This window comes from Actinia tenebrosa, unplaced genomic scaffold (genome assembly GCF_029948245.1).
Source record: "Actinia tenebrosa isolate PJP-AT-01 unplaced genomic scaffold, QUT_ActTen_1.0 PGA_scaffold5__44_contigs__length_20552954, whole genome shotgun sequence".
Classification (NCBI taxonomy): domain Eukaryota; kingdom Metazoa; phylum Cnidaria; class Anthozoa; order Actiniaria; family Actiniidae; genus Actinia; species Actinia tenebrosa.
In genome coordinates this window covers 859,845-875,527 of record NW_028292582.1, presented here as the reverse complement: position 1 = coordinate 875,527, position 15,683 = coordinate 859,845, and the positions used below count along the sequence as shown (strand labels likewise).

The window sequence follows — 15,683 nt, the reverse complement described above, 5'->3', positions numbered from 1 at the left end:
TGACCATGATGCCAATTTAAAGGCATTTCAAGAAGCTGCTCAAAAGGCCAACCTTAAGTTCAACGACAGCAAAAGCGTCTTCTCTACTCAACGATTGCCATTACTGTGGTACGTCATCGAAAATGGTTGTATTAGTCCAGACCCCGAAAGGTTAAGGCCACTACTACAGCTTCCTCTGCCACAAAACTCAAAGTCTCTTAAAAGATGTCTGGGACTCTTCTCCTACTATTCTCAATGGGTTCCTAACTTCTCTGACAGGATTAAACCCATTACAAGCTGCAAATCATTTCCCCTATCCTCTGAGGCAGAACGAGCATTTGAAGAGATAGAGTATCATCGCCAAAGCTGCTGTCTCCGCCATAGACAAGAGTGTTCCATTTGAGGTAGAGACCGACGCTTCTGATGTGGCCATAGCTGCTACCCTCAACCAAAAGGGCAGGCCGGTAGCCTTTTTCTCACGCACACTTCAAGGTAGTGAACTGAAACACTCAGCTGTAGAGAAGGAGGCGCAGGCAATAGTTGAGTCAGTTAGACACTGGAGACATTTTCTTACTGGGTCTCACTTCACCCTGAAAACTGATCAAAAATCAGTTTCTTACATGTTTAATCAGCGTCATCAAGGGAAGATTAAGAACGACAAAATCATGCACTGGAGGATGGAACTGAGTTGTTACAGTTTTGACATAGTATATTGACCTGGCAGGGAGAATGTTGCCCCTGATACCTTCTCACGAGCAACATGTGCCTCCAGTGCCAATGACTCTCTCTACCAGCTTCATGATGCACTCTGCCACCCTGGGATCACTCGATTTTGGCACTTTATTCGTGCCAAAAACTTGCCTTATTCTCTAGAGGATGTTAAGAGTGCGGTTAACACCTGCTCAATCTGCCGTGAATGTAAACCGGTATTCCACCACCCAGAATCAGCTCATCTTATAAAGGCTACTCAACCCTTCGAGCGGATCAACATTGACTTTAAAGGACCACTGCCTACCAACAACAAGAACAAATACTTCCTGAATGTTGTTGACGAGTATTCTCGATTTCCGTTTGTTTTCCCTTGTCCTGACGTGTCCACTCCAACCGTCATCAAGTGCCTCACCTCATTGTTTTCCCTATTTGGTATGCCTGCCTATGTGCATTCTGACCAGGGGGCTTCGTTTCTGAGTAAAGAGCTACGGGAATTCCTCACTAGCAAGGGTGTAGCTACCAGTCGTACTACCAGTTATAATCCCACATGCAATGGTCAAGTCGAGAAGTACAATGGTACTGTGTGGAAGTCTATCACAGTATCTTTGAAATCAAAGAATCTTCCGACAGAACAGTGGCAACTGGTCCTACCAGATGTGTTGCACTCAATCCGTTCTCTTCTATGCACAGCAACTAATGAGACTCCCCACGAACGTTTCATGAACTTTTCACGCCATTCGTCTTCAGGCAGTTCGATTCCTTCTTGGTTGGCTGAACCTGGCCCGGTTTATGTAAAGCGTCATGTACGATACAGCAAATTTGATCCTTTGGTTGAAAAGGCAGATGTTCTCCAGGCCAATACCCACTATGCTCACATTCGTTATCCTGATGGTAGAGAAACCACGGTCTCAACCAAACATCTTGCTCCTTATGGTCATGATGTGGAACACGTAGAACCACACAACTCAACCCAGGATCCAATTGCTGAACCCAAGATTCCTAGTGAACTTCCTCAAGACAGAGGTTGTCCTGATGCAGATAAAACTCCAGAACTTGAGCCCATGGTATTGAGAAGATCACAGAGGGAACGTCGCCCTGTGGATAGACTAAATTTATAGGAAGGGGTGAATGTAGTGACAATCGACACCCAACTGTTGTTCAGAATTATTGTTTGAATAACTTTAGTGAAAGTGTTATTATTTATATATATATTTCGGGATACCTGTGTCGCGCCTGCTGACACTTATGATCAGCGGTCTTGCTCTCCAAGCCGCCATGTTTAGTTGACTCGTGTAAGCATGAGGTTTATGCTGATTAAAGCCTTACAACACGGCAAATGTCTTATGTTACTTCACTACATATCTATTATAATATTTATGTCATATTACTGACTATTATTTATCACTAATCATTTTCTTTGCTCAAGAATGAATTAAGAAGTTGGAAACATGCTTATTTGTCCACCTTTAAGGGAAGCTAATAAATGGGGACGCATTTTAGCAACATCAAAATTTACATGACTGGGGTTAGTACCAAAAGCCAAACACGTAGCAAAAGCAACTGAAAAAACTCCGCAGTCGCTACCATTACTTTGTTGCTGAACTGGTACAAATTCTAAATTAACTAGTCTTCCACCGATTAAGTCATTTGCTTGCTCCTCTATTTCCTGGCTAATTGCATGATGGTAAAGACTATAATAAAGATTTACAACACCAGGTAAGCATCCTATACTGCTAATACATACCCAGTGATCAGTCCCTGTATGCAAAATCTGAATAAATTCTCCCAAAACTACATCAAAGTTCCTTACTCCTCCTAGGGTTGGGCGCTGAAATCCCTCAATTGACTGGTTTACATTCTGTAATAATACTTGGGCAGCTTGAATTATATCACCATAAATCCACCCAGCAGGATCACTGATGAGGTCATAATCAGCATTGCTTAGTGTTGCAAGGGCACTATACTGGTCAACAATACCGGTTGTAACCTGTGTGATTTCAATATCATCTTCACTGTCACTATTACAGTCATTTGTTTGTGATTCTGAAGTTTCTGGTGATGGTGAATTGCTTGGCTTGGCAGAGGTTGTCTTTGAAGAAGTAGAAGTGGTAGGTGGTTTTCTTTAGCTTTACAGGCACCACACACCCACGTTGACTGGTGATTCTTTGGCATTCTTTTCAATCCCAAACAGCTAAGATGGAAAAAAATGACCATTTGTAAAGTTGGCATTGTGGCACTCTACCAGTTTATCACTTATGAGTGCCTTTGCATTACAAACACAAATAGCATTGCATTGCATTGCATTGCAGCTTGGTTGACAGTAGATGGTTTCGGCTTGGTTTTGAAGCCCTAATTCCTCTCTTAAACTGTGGCAGCCTGCTGCAGTGAGGACAATACCATCTTTTAGGTATGGACTTCCCACTTAAAGCCAAACATTCTATGTGAAATTGGCCATAAAGACAGTCAGCATTACTGCAGGAGACCATCTCATCACTGCACCGTCCTCTACAAAAGCAGACTGCTTGATCACCTGGAACTTTAATGATAACATTGCACTTTCTTGTGTACCACCGTCCCAAGATCTCTGGGATTATGCTAATCCTCCAAAATGCTTCAAGCTTTTTTACGACAGTTTTGAAGTGGTGGGGGTCTGGGTAAATTCTCTCACACACAATGTGTGCATTTCCATCTGAATCCACAGCACAAACAACAAAGTCAGCATATTTTCTTTCTGGCACAGTAAACAACTGTTGTTGAACCTGTAAGTAATAATTGTGGCTCTTCTTTAGCTTCATTAGGCCATTTACCACCTCAAGACAAAAGTTTTTTTGCAGAACATACTGCTTAAAGTCACAGTTGGGGATGGAAATGGGACATTTCACCTCTCCACATCCCAATCCGCAGCAATTGCAAGAAACTAAAAAGTCTGGGGTTGCATGGATGAAAGGAAATTCCTTGTTGATGAACAAACTACATCTCTTAAAGTGTATATGACACGAAAAAATTTTAATGTTAAGAATGTGTAGTTTATTGGCATTAATAAGAATATCACGGTTAAATTTGTTCCAAAAACCCATTTCTCTAGAAATTCAAAAAATTTTAGCACGAGTTGTGACGTCATTTTGTTTACAAGTCTCCAGATTTTGTTGCAAATACATGAAATATGTTTGAATATAGAATCTTAATTTCAAGTAGTACACTTTTCAGTTTCCCAACATTGGAAGAGTACTACGTAAGCTATCAAATGAAGCTGACTAAAATATGTCTTTTGTTGTTAATTCATATGAATTACAATTTATATTTAGTACATTACTACTGAATCTAGAGTACGTGTCAACAAAATGACGTCACAAATTGGGATTAACTTTCGCAAATATCTCAAGAAATAAGCTTTTGAAACAAATTTTGTTACGATATATTTATTATTACTAACAAACTATACATTTTAAATGATGGAATGTTTTCGTGTCATATACACTTTAAGTTCAAAGTTAATATGCTTTGTTTTCATTAAGCTTTCATATGCATTAATGACATACTGTTCGTACTTGATGCCATGTTGAATGGCCTTGTTATCCAGCTTGTACAAGTGGGGGTAGCAGATAGATTGAATCAGTGACTGGGAGGGCTGAGCTAGGTTGGTGTTGTAGGCAGCACCACATACAAAAGCTCCAATTCTGCCAGCACGATGTCTAAAAAAACCTGGGCCCTTAGCTTGATCTTTTGTTTCTTGCTCAACCGCTTTTATCTCCTAATCTGAAATGTTTAGCTTGACATCTAAGCACTTTCGCAACAGTTCTAGATAATCTAGATCTAAATTACAAGGCTCATAAAGATCACATAAAACTGGAACATTCCGACTTTTGGAAATGAAATGGTCAGCGAAGGGGTCGATTAAACTTAACAAAGCAGCTTTTGTTTGGCAGTTGTAGAGTTTTGTGTAAAATTCCTCCTTTTCCGCTGGTGAAACTTGGGCTGAAGGGTTCGGGTCTCGTCCAGGTCCAGCTTGATTTTTACGAGACTGTCCTAAATTTTCATCATTCAATTTATCAATGTTACTGTCTAGAATCTCTTTGAGTTTTTTCACAGAAGAGAAATCGATGTCCTTGGCCCTTGCGTAAGATACTTGGTTGACATACGTGGGAAGAAGCCACGTGCACTTAACTTGGGTACAGGCTAATTTCCCGTTGATTCTTGTCCAACATTTGACGTAAAATAAGACGCTGGCAACAATCGAACAAGATTCTGCTAGGCCTGCTTTACAACCCAAACAATGAGCAGAAAAAATCATACCATCCTTGCTGGCAATGATCCAAATATCGGCCAGAGGGTCATTCATGCGTTGGGAATGGCGAACTTTCGCCACCACAACATTCTTGCTTGAGATAATTCGTCCTCTTACTGAAGCCACAAATCCAGACACCACTTGATTATATGCTTCCAAACTCTTGTAATATTTAAACTGATCGTTCGTATAATAGCTTGTCTGCAAAACCAAGTAACTAAACAAATCTGACTGCTCTATTGGAGGCAAACATTCAGGATCAAACTGCTCACTTGGTATGGGGACTGGATCAACGCCTACTGCCTCGATCTTCTTCAAATAACGTTCCTTTACATAACTTTCAAGACTTGATCCATATTTCAAGAGCACTGGCGCAGCCATTTTCCAAAGTTTTGAGACGTCATTTGGCTCTGAAGAGAGCTAAAACTCTAAACACTATAAAAATGGCCTACTATTATCATAACATTTCACACTCGGAGGGGCACAAAGATGGCGGACGCCAATATTTGGATAGGTCGAAATAGGTCAGTGATGTCACGTGAAAGCCAAGAATATGCAAGTCACCCCTATTAGCAAGGCGCCCCTATATGTAAGGTAACATTACCAACACTGCTGGTTCTGAAGGGGTACTACATTTTTGCTTACATTTTGCATCCAAAACCATTATTACTTTAGAAATTCTACTATAAAAAATTATTTGAATATTTCTCACATTTTGGATTAAAAAAAACAGGAGGTACCCACATGTTTTTGTTCTTTTAAATGTTTTTTAAGGATAAATCGGGTGCCAAAAGCATGACAAGCCTGACACGGCATTAGGAAATAGCGTGGTCGGCTCTGTTTTTGGGGTTTGTGCCACCTCCTTCCTCTCCTCATTGTTTTACAATGTTTCCTGAGCCATTGATCAAAAAACAGCTTTTCATTCTATTCTATGATTTTCTTTTATTTACGTTTATTCTTTTAAATTAAGATTTTATTTTGGCTGCTTTATGCTTGAGTGAATTTATAGTGTATAAGCTAAGCATGAATGAAATATTTGACCATTTGGCTTATTCCTTTGTCGCATCGATTTATAGATCTTATAACAGTATAATGAGAGCAGGAAACCTATGGTGATATCTGTAGTGTTGGTGGATTTACCCACCCCACCCCTGTTAGGTTTGCAAGCGTGCGAGTGCGCATGTGTGTAATAAAGAGACGAGCATCAAAGCACATGGTTTAGTGTAGTTGATTATTATTTAGAAAATACACCACATTTGGCGACGAGGATCACCACAAAGATAATCTTAGATATAGATTGATCGTTTTAAGACAACATGGCCAGATTTTTATCTGAATTAGGTGGCTTGGAGCCATTTGATTGCACGGACTCGGCTGGTCTTGATGCCCGATGGCAAAGATGGCTACGTGCATTTGAGCTGTTTGCTACGGGCAAGGGAGTCGCTGACCCGGAACAGAAGAAAGCACTACTTCTACACACTGCTGGAATGAATGTACAGGATATTTATTTCACCTTGATGGAGGAAACGAATGATGAAGCGAGTGTTTATACTCTAGCGACTAGAGCATTGAATAATTACTTCAAACCTCAGGCAAATGTGCCGTACGAGAGACTTTGTTTTCGCGAAATGAGTCAACTTCCTAATGAAACTGTGGATCAGTTTATCACCAGACTGCGACAGAAGGCCCAAACCTGCGAATTCGGAGAAAATACAGCAGTGGACGAGCAAATAAGGGATCAAGTCATTAGCAAGTGCTCATCGCACAATCTTCGTTTGAAGCTACTCCAAAAGGGCCGAGGATTGACCCTCGCACAGTTAAAAGAGATTGCTCGAGCTATGGAACAGTCAGAGAGGCAAGCCCGTGCTATAGAAGGGAAATCAGAGGAAGTCAATAAGGTGACTGTTGAGACAAACTATGTACAGCGGGACCAAAGGAGAGATGGAAGAAAGGGTCAGATCACCTGCTTCTCGTGTGGACGTGAAGGACACAGGTCCAAAGACCCTAAATGCCCAGCTATTGGTAAGCAGTGCAGGAAGTGCCAAGGAACTGGACATTTCGAGAGAGTGTGTAGGACCCAGCCAAGTGAGCGAAACAAAGGTGGGAGACAACATGTAAGGCAAGTTGAATATGATGATGATGACCAAGGACCAGGTAAAGATAAATATGCATTTAGTATTCATGGTAGCTCCGATGGTACAGTTAATGGTCGAGTAATGGTTCAAGTGGGAGGAATACCAATTGAAATGATCATTGACTCTGGTGCTAGTTGTAATGTTGTTGACAGGAAGTTGTGGGAACACCTGAAAGATAGCAAGATTCAATGTACCTCCACCCGTAGTCCACAGAACCTCTTTCCATATGGGAGTAAAGAACCTCTGACAGTTGCTGGGAAGTTTACAGCCCAAGTGTCCATCGGGGAAAGACTTGCAAGTGGTGTTGACTTCATTGTGATTGAAGAAGAGGGTCCAGCACTCCTTGGTCGGGATACAGCAATATTGCTTGGAGTGTTAAAGCTGGGACCAGAAATCAATGCCCTTAACATGTCTTTAGATGGGTCCCAGGGACAGTCTAGTATTCTGGATAAACATCCAAATTGTTGTGAAGGTATTGGAAAGTTGAAGGATTTCCAACTAAAGATCCCCATAGACCCAGAGGTCACACCAGTGGCCCAAAAAATGCGTCGAGTACCCTACCACCTGCGGGATAAACTGAGCCAAAAGCTTGATGAGCTAGTGGAACTTGATATCATAGAGAGGGTTGAGGGTCCAAGTTCCTGGGTATCCCCAGTAGTAGTTGTTACAAAATCCACAGGGGATATCAGACTCTGTGTTGATATGCGGCAGGCAAACATGGCTGTGAAGCGCGAGAGGTACCCTATACCTACCATTGATGAAGTCATCCAAGACATGACACAAAGCAAAGTGTTTAGTAAATTGGATCTTAAGTCAGCCTACCATCAAATTGAGTTAGCTCCACAATCGAGGGATATTACTACATTCTCAACCCACCAAGGCCTATACCGCTACAAACGCCTCATGTTTGGGATCAGCTGTGCCCCGGAAATGTATCAGAGAGTTCTCCAGCAAGTCCTGCAAGGATGTGATGGTGCTCAGAATATTATTGATGATGTCATTGTGCATGCATCAACAGAAGAGGAGCATGATAGAAGAGTCGCAGAGGTAGTTAAGGTGCTAGCAGAAAGGGGATTAACATTCAACCGTGCCAAGTGTCAATTCAAAATGCCAAAGATAGAATTCCTGGGTCATGTATTGTCAGAAAGAGGAATTGGACCAGCAGATGAAAAGGTGAGAGCAGTTGCTGAGGCTAGAGAGCCTACAAATGCCGCAGAAGTACGGAGTTTCCTAGGACTGGTGAACTTCACTGCACGGTTCATCCCAGACCTAGCTACCATCTCTGCACCCTTGAGAAAGCTTACAAAGGCACAAGAGCCGTTTCAATGGGGTCCAGAGCAGAGTAGAGCATTCAAGGAGTTGAAGAGGAGACTCACCAATGCAGAGACCCTGGGATACTTTGACCAAAGTGCACCCACCAAAGTGATTGCAGATGCCAGTCCGGTCGGATTGGGAGCTGTTCTGGTACAGGAACAAGCAGGAGAACTCAGAGTAATTAGTTATGCCAGCCGCAGTTTAAGTGACACTGAGAAGAGATATTCACAGACGGAGAAAGAGGCCTTGGCCATAGTCTGGTCATGCGAGAGGTTCCATGCCTACATCTTTGGTGCTGATTTTGAACTGTGGACAGACCACAAGCCACTAGAGTGTATTTTTACACCAAAGTCAAAGACCTGTGCAAGGATTGAGAGATGGCTCCTAAGACTGCAGCCCTACACATACACTGTTAAGTACATCCCTGGCCCAAGCAACATCGCTGATTCACTGTCACGACTTCTGTCCCCATCATCAGTTACTGGCTCAGATGATACCACCGAACATTATATTAGGTTTGTAGCTCGGGAGGCGACCCCATGTGCCTTGACCACACGCGAGATGGAAAGAGTGTCAGAACATGATCCAGAGTTGATGTGCATCAGGGAGTGTCTGCTTAATGGAAGATGGGATGACATCAAATTTAAAGAGTACCTGCCAGTGCGGAATGAGTTAGGAGCGGTTGGTCAACTTGTGTTGAGAGGAGCAAGGATTGTAGTGCCCAAACAACTCCGAGGTCAAGTACTAGAGCTAGCCCATGAAGGCCACCCAGGTATTGTAGCCATGAAGCAACGACTCAGGTCTAAAGTCTGGTGGCCGGGACTAGACAAGGAAGTTGAAAAGCACTGCAAAGAATGTTATGGGTGTCAGTTGGTTAGCCAACCTCACAAACCCGAGCCCATGACCCGCACTGAGTTGCCCTCTGCTCCATGGGAGCACTTAGCTGCTGACCTGTTGGGTCCATTACCCTCTGGTGACTACCTGTTTGTCGTGGTGGATTACTACAGTAGATTCTTTGAGATAGATTTCACCAAATCCATAACTTCCGAGAAGATCATATCACTCCTGGACCAAGCATTTGTTACTCATGGCCTACCACTGTCATTAAGAACAGACAATGGAACACAGTTTGTAAGTGAGCAGTTCGAGGAGTATTTGCGTGAGAATGGCATTGAACATAGGAGAACCACTCCTCTCTGGCCCCAGGCCAATGGAGAAGTTGAGCGTCAGAATCGCAGTATCCTGAAGAGGTTACGCATTGCTCAAGTGGAACGAAGGGACTGGAGAGGAGAGATGAACAAGTTTCTGATAATGCACCGTAGCACACCACACAGCACAACAGGAATAAGCCCTTCACAGCTTCTATATGGGCGGAACATTCGCACAAAACTACCCCAACTGACTGAAACCAGTTGGGACTATGAGGTGAGAGATAGAGACAGTGAATGGAAAGAGAAGGGGAAACAGTACGCAGACGCCAAGAGGAGAGCACAAGACAGTCAGATCCAGGAGGGTGATCAAGTGCTGGTCAAACAGGAGAGACAGAACAAGCTATCTACACCATTCAAACCATCACCATTCACAGTGATTCAGAAGCAAGGAAACAGTGTTCTCATTGGTGATGGAAGATCTCAGTATCACAGGAATGTCACCCATTTAAAGAAATTCTACGGCAGCAGAGAAAATGTGCCTGAACCCAGGACCACAACCTCAGAGCTTGATGAGATTGACCCCTGCTTTGATGATCAACCTCCTGGAGGAACTTTCAAGGCGACCACAGCAGTAGGAATGTCACCTACCCAAGCCAGCCAGGTTGACCATCCGGGTCAACCCTGCAATCCTAACCTTCAAGCTACTCGACCTACTCGTGCAAGGATGCTACCTGTAAGGTTTGATGACTATGTACTGGGCTATGTTGGGCCTATAACTTTTGTCTGACTGTGAGCTTGCTAAAGCTTATGATGTTTAAATGTTATGACAGTTAAAGACTTTGGGCATCTTAGTTTATTGTTGTTTTGCTCAACCATGTGTGAACTCATGTTTAAAAAAAAGGGAGAGATGTAGTGTTGGTGGATTTACCCACCCCACCCCTGTTAGGTTTGCAAGCGTGCGAGTGCGCATGTGTGTAATAAAGAGACGAGCATCAAAGCACATGGTTTAGTGTAGTTGATTATTATTTAGAAAATACACCACAATATCTAAAAAGGAAACCGAAAAAGAGATTTTAAACAGGACCAGTAAATTGTTTGGTATTCCTGAAAGTATTAAGAAAGTTATTCTGCAAAAATACTACGAAGACTGGGAAGATTGGCTTCATATTGCCTTTGGTGATTTACATGACAAAGACAGAAAAAATTAATTTCTGCATGTCATTGTCAGCAGGTTTAACTTGTCTTTATTTTCCTCTTTTTTTCCTTTTTTTTTTCTTTCTTTTTGGCCGAAACTTAAATATAATCACCTTAAAAATGCGATCCATCATTCTGAGGCTATAAAGTTAGCAATAATCAGTCTTTATCACACATTTTTTTTCTTCTAGGTACTCATGTCTTAAATTTGCACAAAAAAACTCTAAAACCTTGTTTAAAAACCTTACGTTAAAACATAAGGATTATAAAATACTAAGTATAAGAGTTTCAACTCAAAGTCTTTTGTCGTTGAAATAAGACAAGTAAGCTTATAGTATATAACGATAAATAATTCAAGTTACACAGCACTTTGGCCCGCCATTTTGGGAGCAATGGAATTCACAGCATTGAAATTCACAGCATTGATGATAATAATAATAAAAATAATAATGATATTTTATATAGTGTCAATATCCTGGAGAGTTCAACAACACTTTACATTACATTTAGCATAAAAAATTTAAAAATAATATAATATTCAAATATTTCAAAAATTTATTCAATTTCAATCAATTTCAATTTCAATTTTCATTCAATTTCAACATTAATATAAATACATATGCAAATGAAGATTATAAAAAAAAACTTTACATAAAAATATGTATCAAGAGTACTAGTAAGCCTTCTTAAAAAGTAAGGTTTTAAGATCACACTTAAAACTCAAAATATCTCTGCATGACCTCATATGTGCAGGAAGGGTATTCCATAGTTCTGGCGCAGCATTTGAGAATGCTCTTTTACCATAGGATTTAAGTTTGAAAGAACCTTTGGTTAAAAGATTGGATGATTGCGATCTCAATTGATGAGCTGGCACATACGGTTTTAACAGTTCATTAAGATATGAGGGAGCACAATCATTCACAGCCTTGAAAGTTAGTAAAAGTAACTTGTAGTCAATTTGTTGTTCAACAGGCAGCCAGTGTAAGTGATAGAGAATGGGCATTATATGATCACATTTGTGACTGCAGGATACTAAACGTGCTGCTGCATTTTGAACCAGCTGAAGTTTTTCAATTAAGTGTTTTGGCAACCCATACAACAAAGAATTACATAAGTCAAGTCTAGAGGAAATGAATGCATGGACTAGAGTTTCACAGGCTTCAAAAGAAATATATTTACGGATTTTCCAAATGTTTCTAATGTGGAAGAAACATGATTTGCAAATGGAGGTGATCTGGTCTTCAAGAGGCATTTTGTCATCAAAGTTGACTCCTATATCACGAACTGATGATGACGAAGAAATATTATGATCACAGCATTTGATAGAATCAATAGGTGGCCTGGGACGATGAGCAGCCGACAGTACAGCAATTTCTGTTTTGTCAGTGTTCAATTTGAGCTTGTTTCTAGTCATTCAATTATCCATTTCGCTTACACAAGACTCTATTCTGAATTTGGCAGATTCCATTTCGGCAGAAGAGGATATTTCAAATGTGATGTACAACTGAGTATCATCGGCATACAAGTGAAAATCAATATCATGTTTTCTCAAAATGTCCCCAATAGGTGTTATGACGTGTACATCAAAAACAAAATGGGACCCAAGATAGATGCATTGACTACAATGTATACACCTCACAGATAGCACACTAAGAGTTAATTTTCAAATAAACTATTTCACAAATAAACTATCTGTTGTTTCAGCATTGTGTATTTATCTTTCATTTCATAAATGCTGTACCAAATTAAGCTTGCGTTTAGCAGCTTGTTTGCTATAAAAGCCCGCGTGTGAAAGCTTGACATACACTACTGTTAGTTGAGTTTCTGTTTTGATTGAGAGTCGAGAGCACCAGGTCGAGAGTCGAGACTACCCTTTATCTGAGTATCCAATTATAGTTTCTAAGATTTCTGAGCATAATTAATTTCCTCAAATATAAATCAATAAATATAAATGAGAGCGTACATATATAATAACACTGATGATCATGGGATAATAAGGCGGTCTTCTCCGATGTCATTAGGCTAATTATGATTCATTGCACCATTCAATGATTACTGTACCCTGCTTACAAGGTGTATTGGTTTGTTCTTTTTCTGTGTTCTCGAGCTCCACTGAATTTCTTTAGCCGTCGCCTTAGCAGCTGGGGCCAAGCAATTACTGTGGGTAATTTGCAAAGCATTTTAAGGCTTTGATAGGAATCTAACATACAATGCCCTTCTGAATAAATTCACTAGTCTGACGTCAATCATTCACTGGCAAAAAAGATTTGTGCTGCTGCTTCTCCTGGCGTTTAGCACGAAAAAAATAGCTATCACGATAATTCAATCTCAGTATATATATTGCTCTTCTTTTGTTTCACTGCATGAGTTCAAACTCTGAAAACCCTTTATTACATCCATTTTGAAATCACTACCAAATCCTGCAATCTGATTGGTTCCCTGCAGCAGTGATTTCAGCATAAATTGCACGATTTTGAGCTCTAAATTGCACGACTTTGCACATCAACTGATATGAACCAATCACAAGAGAGACATGTCATTTTCTAGCCAATTATATCAAGGAATCCATCTGAGTGTTGGGCTCAACGCTTCTTGCGAAAAAAAAGAGCCACGGCTCAAAAAATTTTTTCTGAAGAACGATTTTACCGTCAAAAGTTGTAAAAAAAGACTGAAAAAGCCATAAAAAGAACTTAAAAAGACCAACTGATCACTTAAAATTGTCAAAAGCATCTTTGTAAAGTAACTGCTTAAGTAAGTTGAAGATATTACAGCGAAAAGCAGTGGGGGAAAATGCAATCGGCATCTTTTGAATGTGACTTCTTGGCGATTGATCGTGGTAAAAGTGGTTTCCTTTCAATCTGTAAAGCATAACAACACATCGACGAAAATACAGTCATTAAAAGAAGTTTTTCTTAAGAAGAAGATTTTTGCTGAGCTACGTGACTTCTTAAGGACAACCGAAGGACTAAACAACCTTTGATTTTTGTTGTTTTCTCGGCACAAGTGTGATCTTAACATGTTGAACAGAAATCGTAAAAACACAAGCAGTGAGCATTGGCTGTATGGACAACAGCCAGTTCATTACAACCCTTTTGGGCAGGATTGTTTTGCTATTTAATGTAAGTAAACGATTCTTAATACATGTAATGCCTTTTGGTCCTATATAAATTCATTTTAGTTTTGGATTGAAAGTGTTGGTTTTCAAAATGAGAATCATTGCTCGATCAGTATAAACAAGTTCTCTTGACAGCATGTTTGAATCGACTGCTTATAGATTGTAAGTCATATCGGTTTAACTGGAAAAAACGTCTTTTTCAAAAAAGATTTCAAAATGGATATAATAAAGTGGTAATTGAACTTCGTGTCGTGCAATTTTGGTCTGAAATCAAACTTGCAATTACAAATCGCACTCCCGCTACGCGGTCGTGCGATTTTGTAATCGCGCGTTTGATTTCAGACCAAATTGCACTCCACTCAGTTCAATTACCATTATTAATTGAAATCGAACAGATTTCGGCTATTTATACAATGTAAGATCTTTTAAGATCTGATGCTATACGAGCTGTCATTGATTGTAAAGCTGTGCTATATGAAACTCAATATCTTCCAAGAATCCGGAAAACAAGGGGAAAAAGACTGCTATCTGCGCAGATACACAACTATATATATATATATTTAACTATTTTCTAAATAACGCATGTGAAATGACACGTTTGAATATTTAAGTGAGTGTAGAGGGAAAAGATCACGTAGCGCAATGACGCGATGTCAGTGTTATTATATATGTACGCTCTCGTTTATATTTATTGATTTATATTTGAGGAAATTAATCACGCTCAGAAATCACAGAAACTATAATTGGATACTCAGATAAAGGGTAGTCTCGACTCTCGACCTGGTACTCTCGACTCTCGACCAAAACAGAAACTCCTGTTAGTTTTTCTTCTCGTGTGCTAAATAAGCCGACTTTGTGCAACAATACTTACCTCATAAAGCTTCTTTTTAGATTAATCTTCCAGGGAACGCCATATTAACTTCATATGAATTCAAAAATTCGTATTCTTACACGATATCTTTGCTCATCTTGCTCCTCGTTCATCACCTTCTCACTTGCTTTGATTTTTGGTTTGTTTTATGTACCTTGACGCCCTTCAATGTCCCTTGATGTCCCTTTACGTTCTTTCACCACAGGGAGACCAATTTAGATAAACTCGAGAGGTGAATATAAAATCGGGAGGAAATTTGACTTTAATTTTCTTTTTATTCGAGATCCAGATAAAATCCTACATAATGAAAACCAGTGAAAAATTCAATAATGAATATTTTTTCGTGCAAGTCTTTGTTTTCGACGGGTCATGACGGGCTTAGTTACTGGCGTGAAGCAGCACTTTCAAAGTGCTGGTCTCAGATTTCGTTTCTATTTAAAAGTATGGACTACCTGTGGTGCGACAAGGTCTTGGCGCGAATTAATTGCCCTGCGGTTTTTAAGTTTGGTGAGATTCTGTGGAACCAATTCTAATCGATTTAAAGAATTATTTTATAGAGAAACTTCAAGCCATGTTTTCATGGAATTAATAGGTAACTTTACTTTTAAAAAAAATTACGATCAAGAGCTTGTTTGAGTAGGTATCATGTTTAGGTCACCCATCTGTAATAATATATACTTGTCACGCAACATTAGGCTCTATTATGTAACAAATGTAATATGACTCTCTCTCCCCTCTCTCTACACACATTGTATCAAGTTAAGCACCAGAATAAGTATGCCGAATTAATCATCATTAAAGCAAGCAATCATAATCAAAGCCTCCACTAAATATCATGACACCATCCAAATACTAACCCCCCTCTGCCGGGCTTGACTTGGTATCTGCAAGGTGATGCCCACGTTTTTACCACTGAGCCACGAATCTA

At 40.2% G+C, this 15,683-nt stretch overlaps 1 protein-coding gene and 1 long non-coding RNA gene across 3 annotated transcripts in view; both read right to left on the bottom strand.

Moving 5' to 3' along the window:
* Positions 1-14,879, bottom strand: part of LOC116294219 (uncharacterized) — a 32,954-nt gene extending 18,075 nt beyond the window's left edge. The window contains exon 1 of one of the 2 annotated variants that reach the window (XR_016121414.1): positions 14,756-14,879. This is a non-coding gene — a long non-coding RNA (uncharacterized LOC116294219). The remainder of the gene's footprint in view (positions 1-14,755) is intronic. The other variant, XR_016121415.1, reaches the window with a different exon arrangement.
* Positions 2,123-5,356, bottom strand: LOC148906248 (uncharacterized). Its single transcript, XM_089037602.1, has 3 exons — positions 4,713-5,356; positions 3,190-3,195; positions 2,123-2,381 (listed from the first exon to the last, which is right to left on the bottom strand). The coding sequence occupies exons 1-3, from the start codon at positions 5,354-5,356 to the stop codon at positions 2,123-2,125; spliced, it is 909 nt and encodes a 302-aa protein (XP_088893728.1).
* Positions 14,880-15,683: the final 804 nt, after the last annotated feature.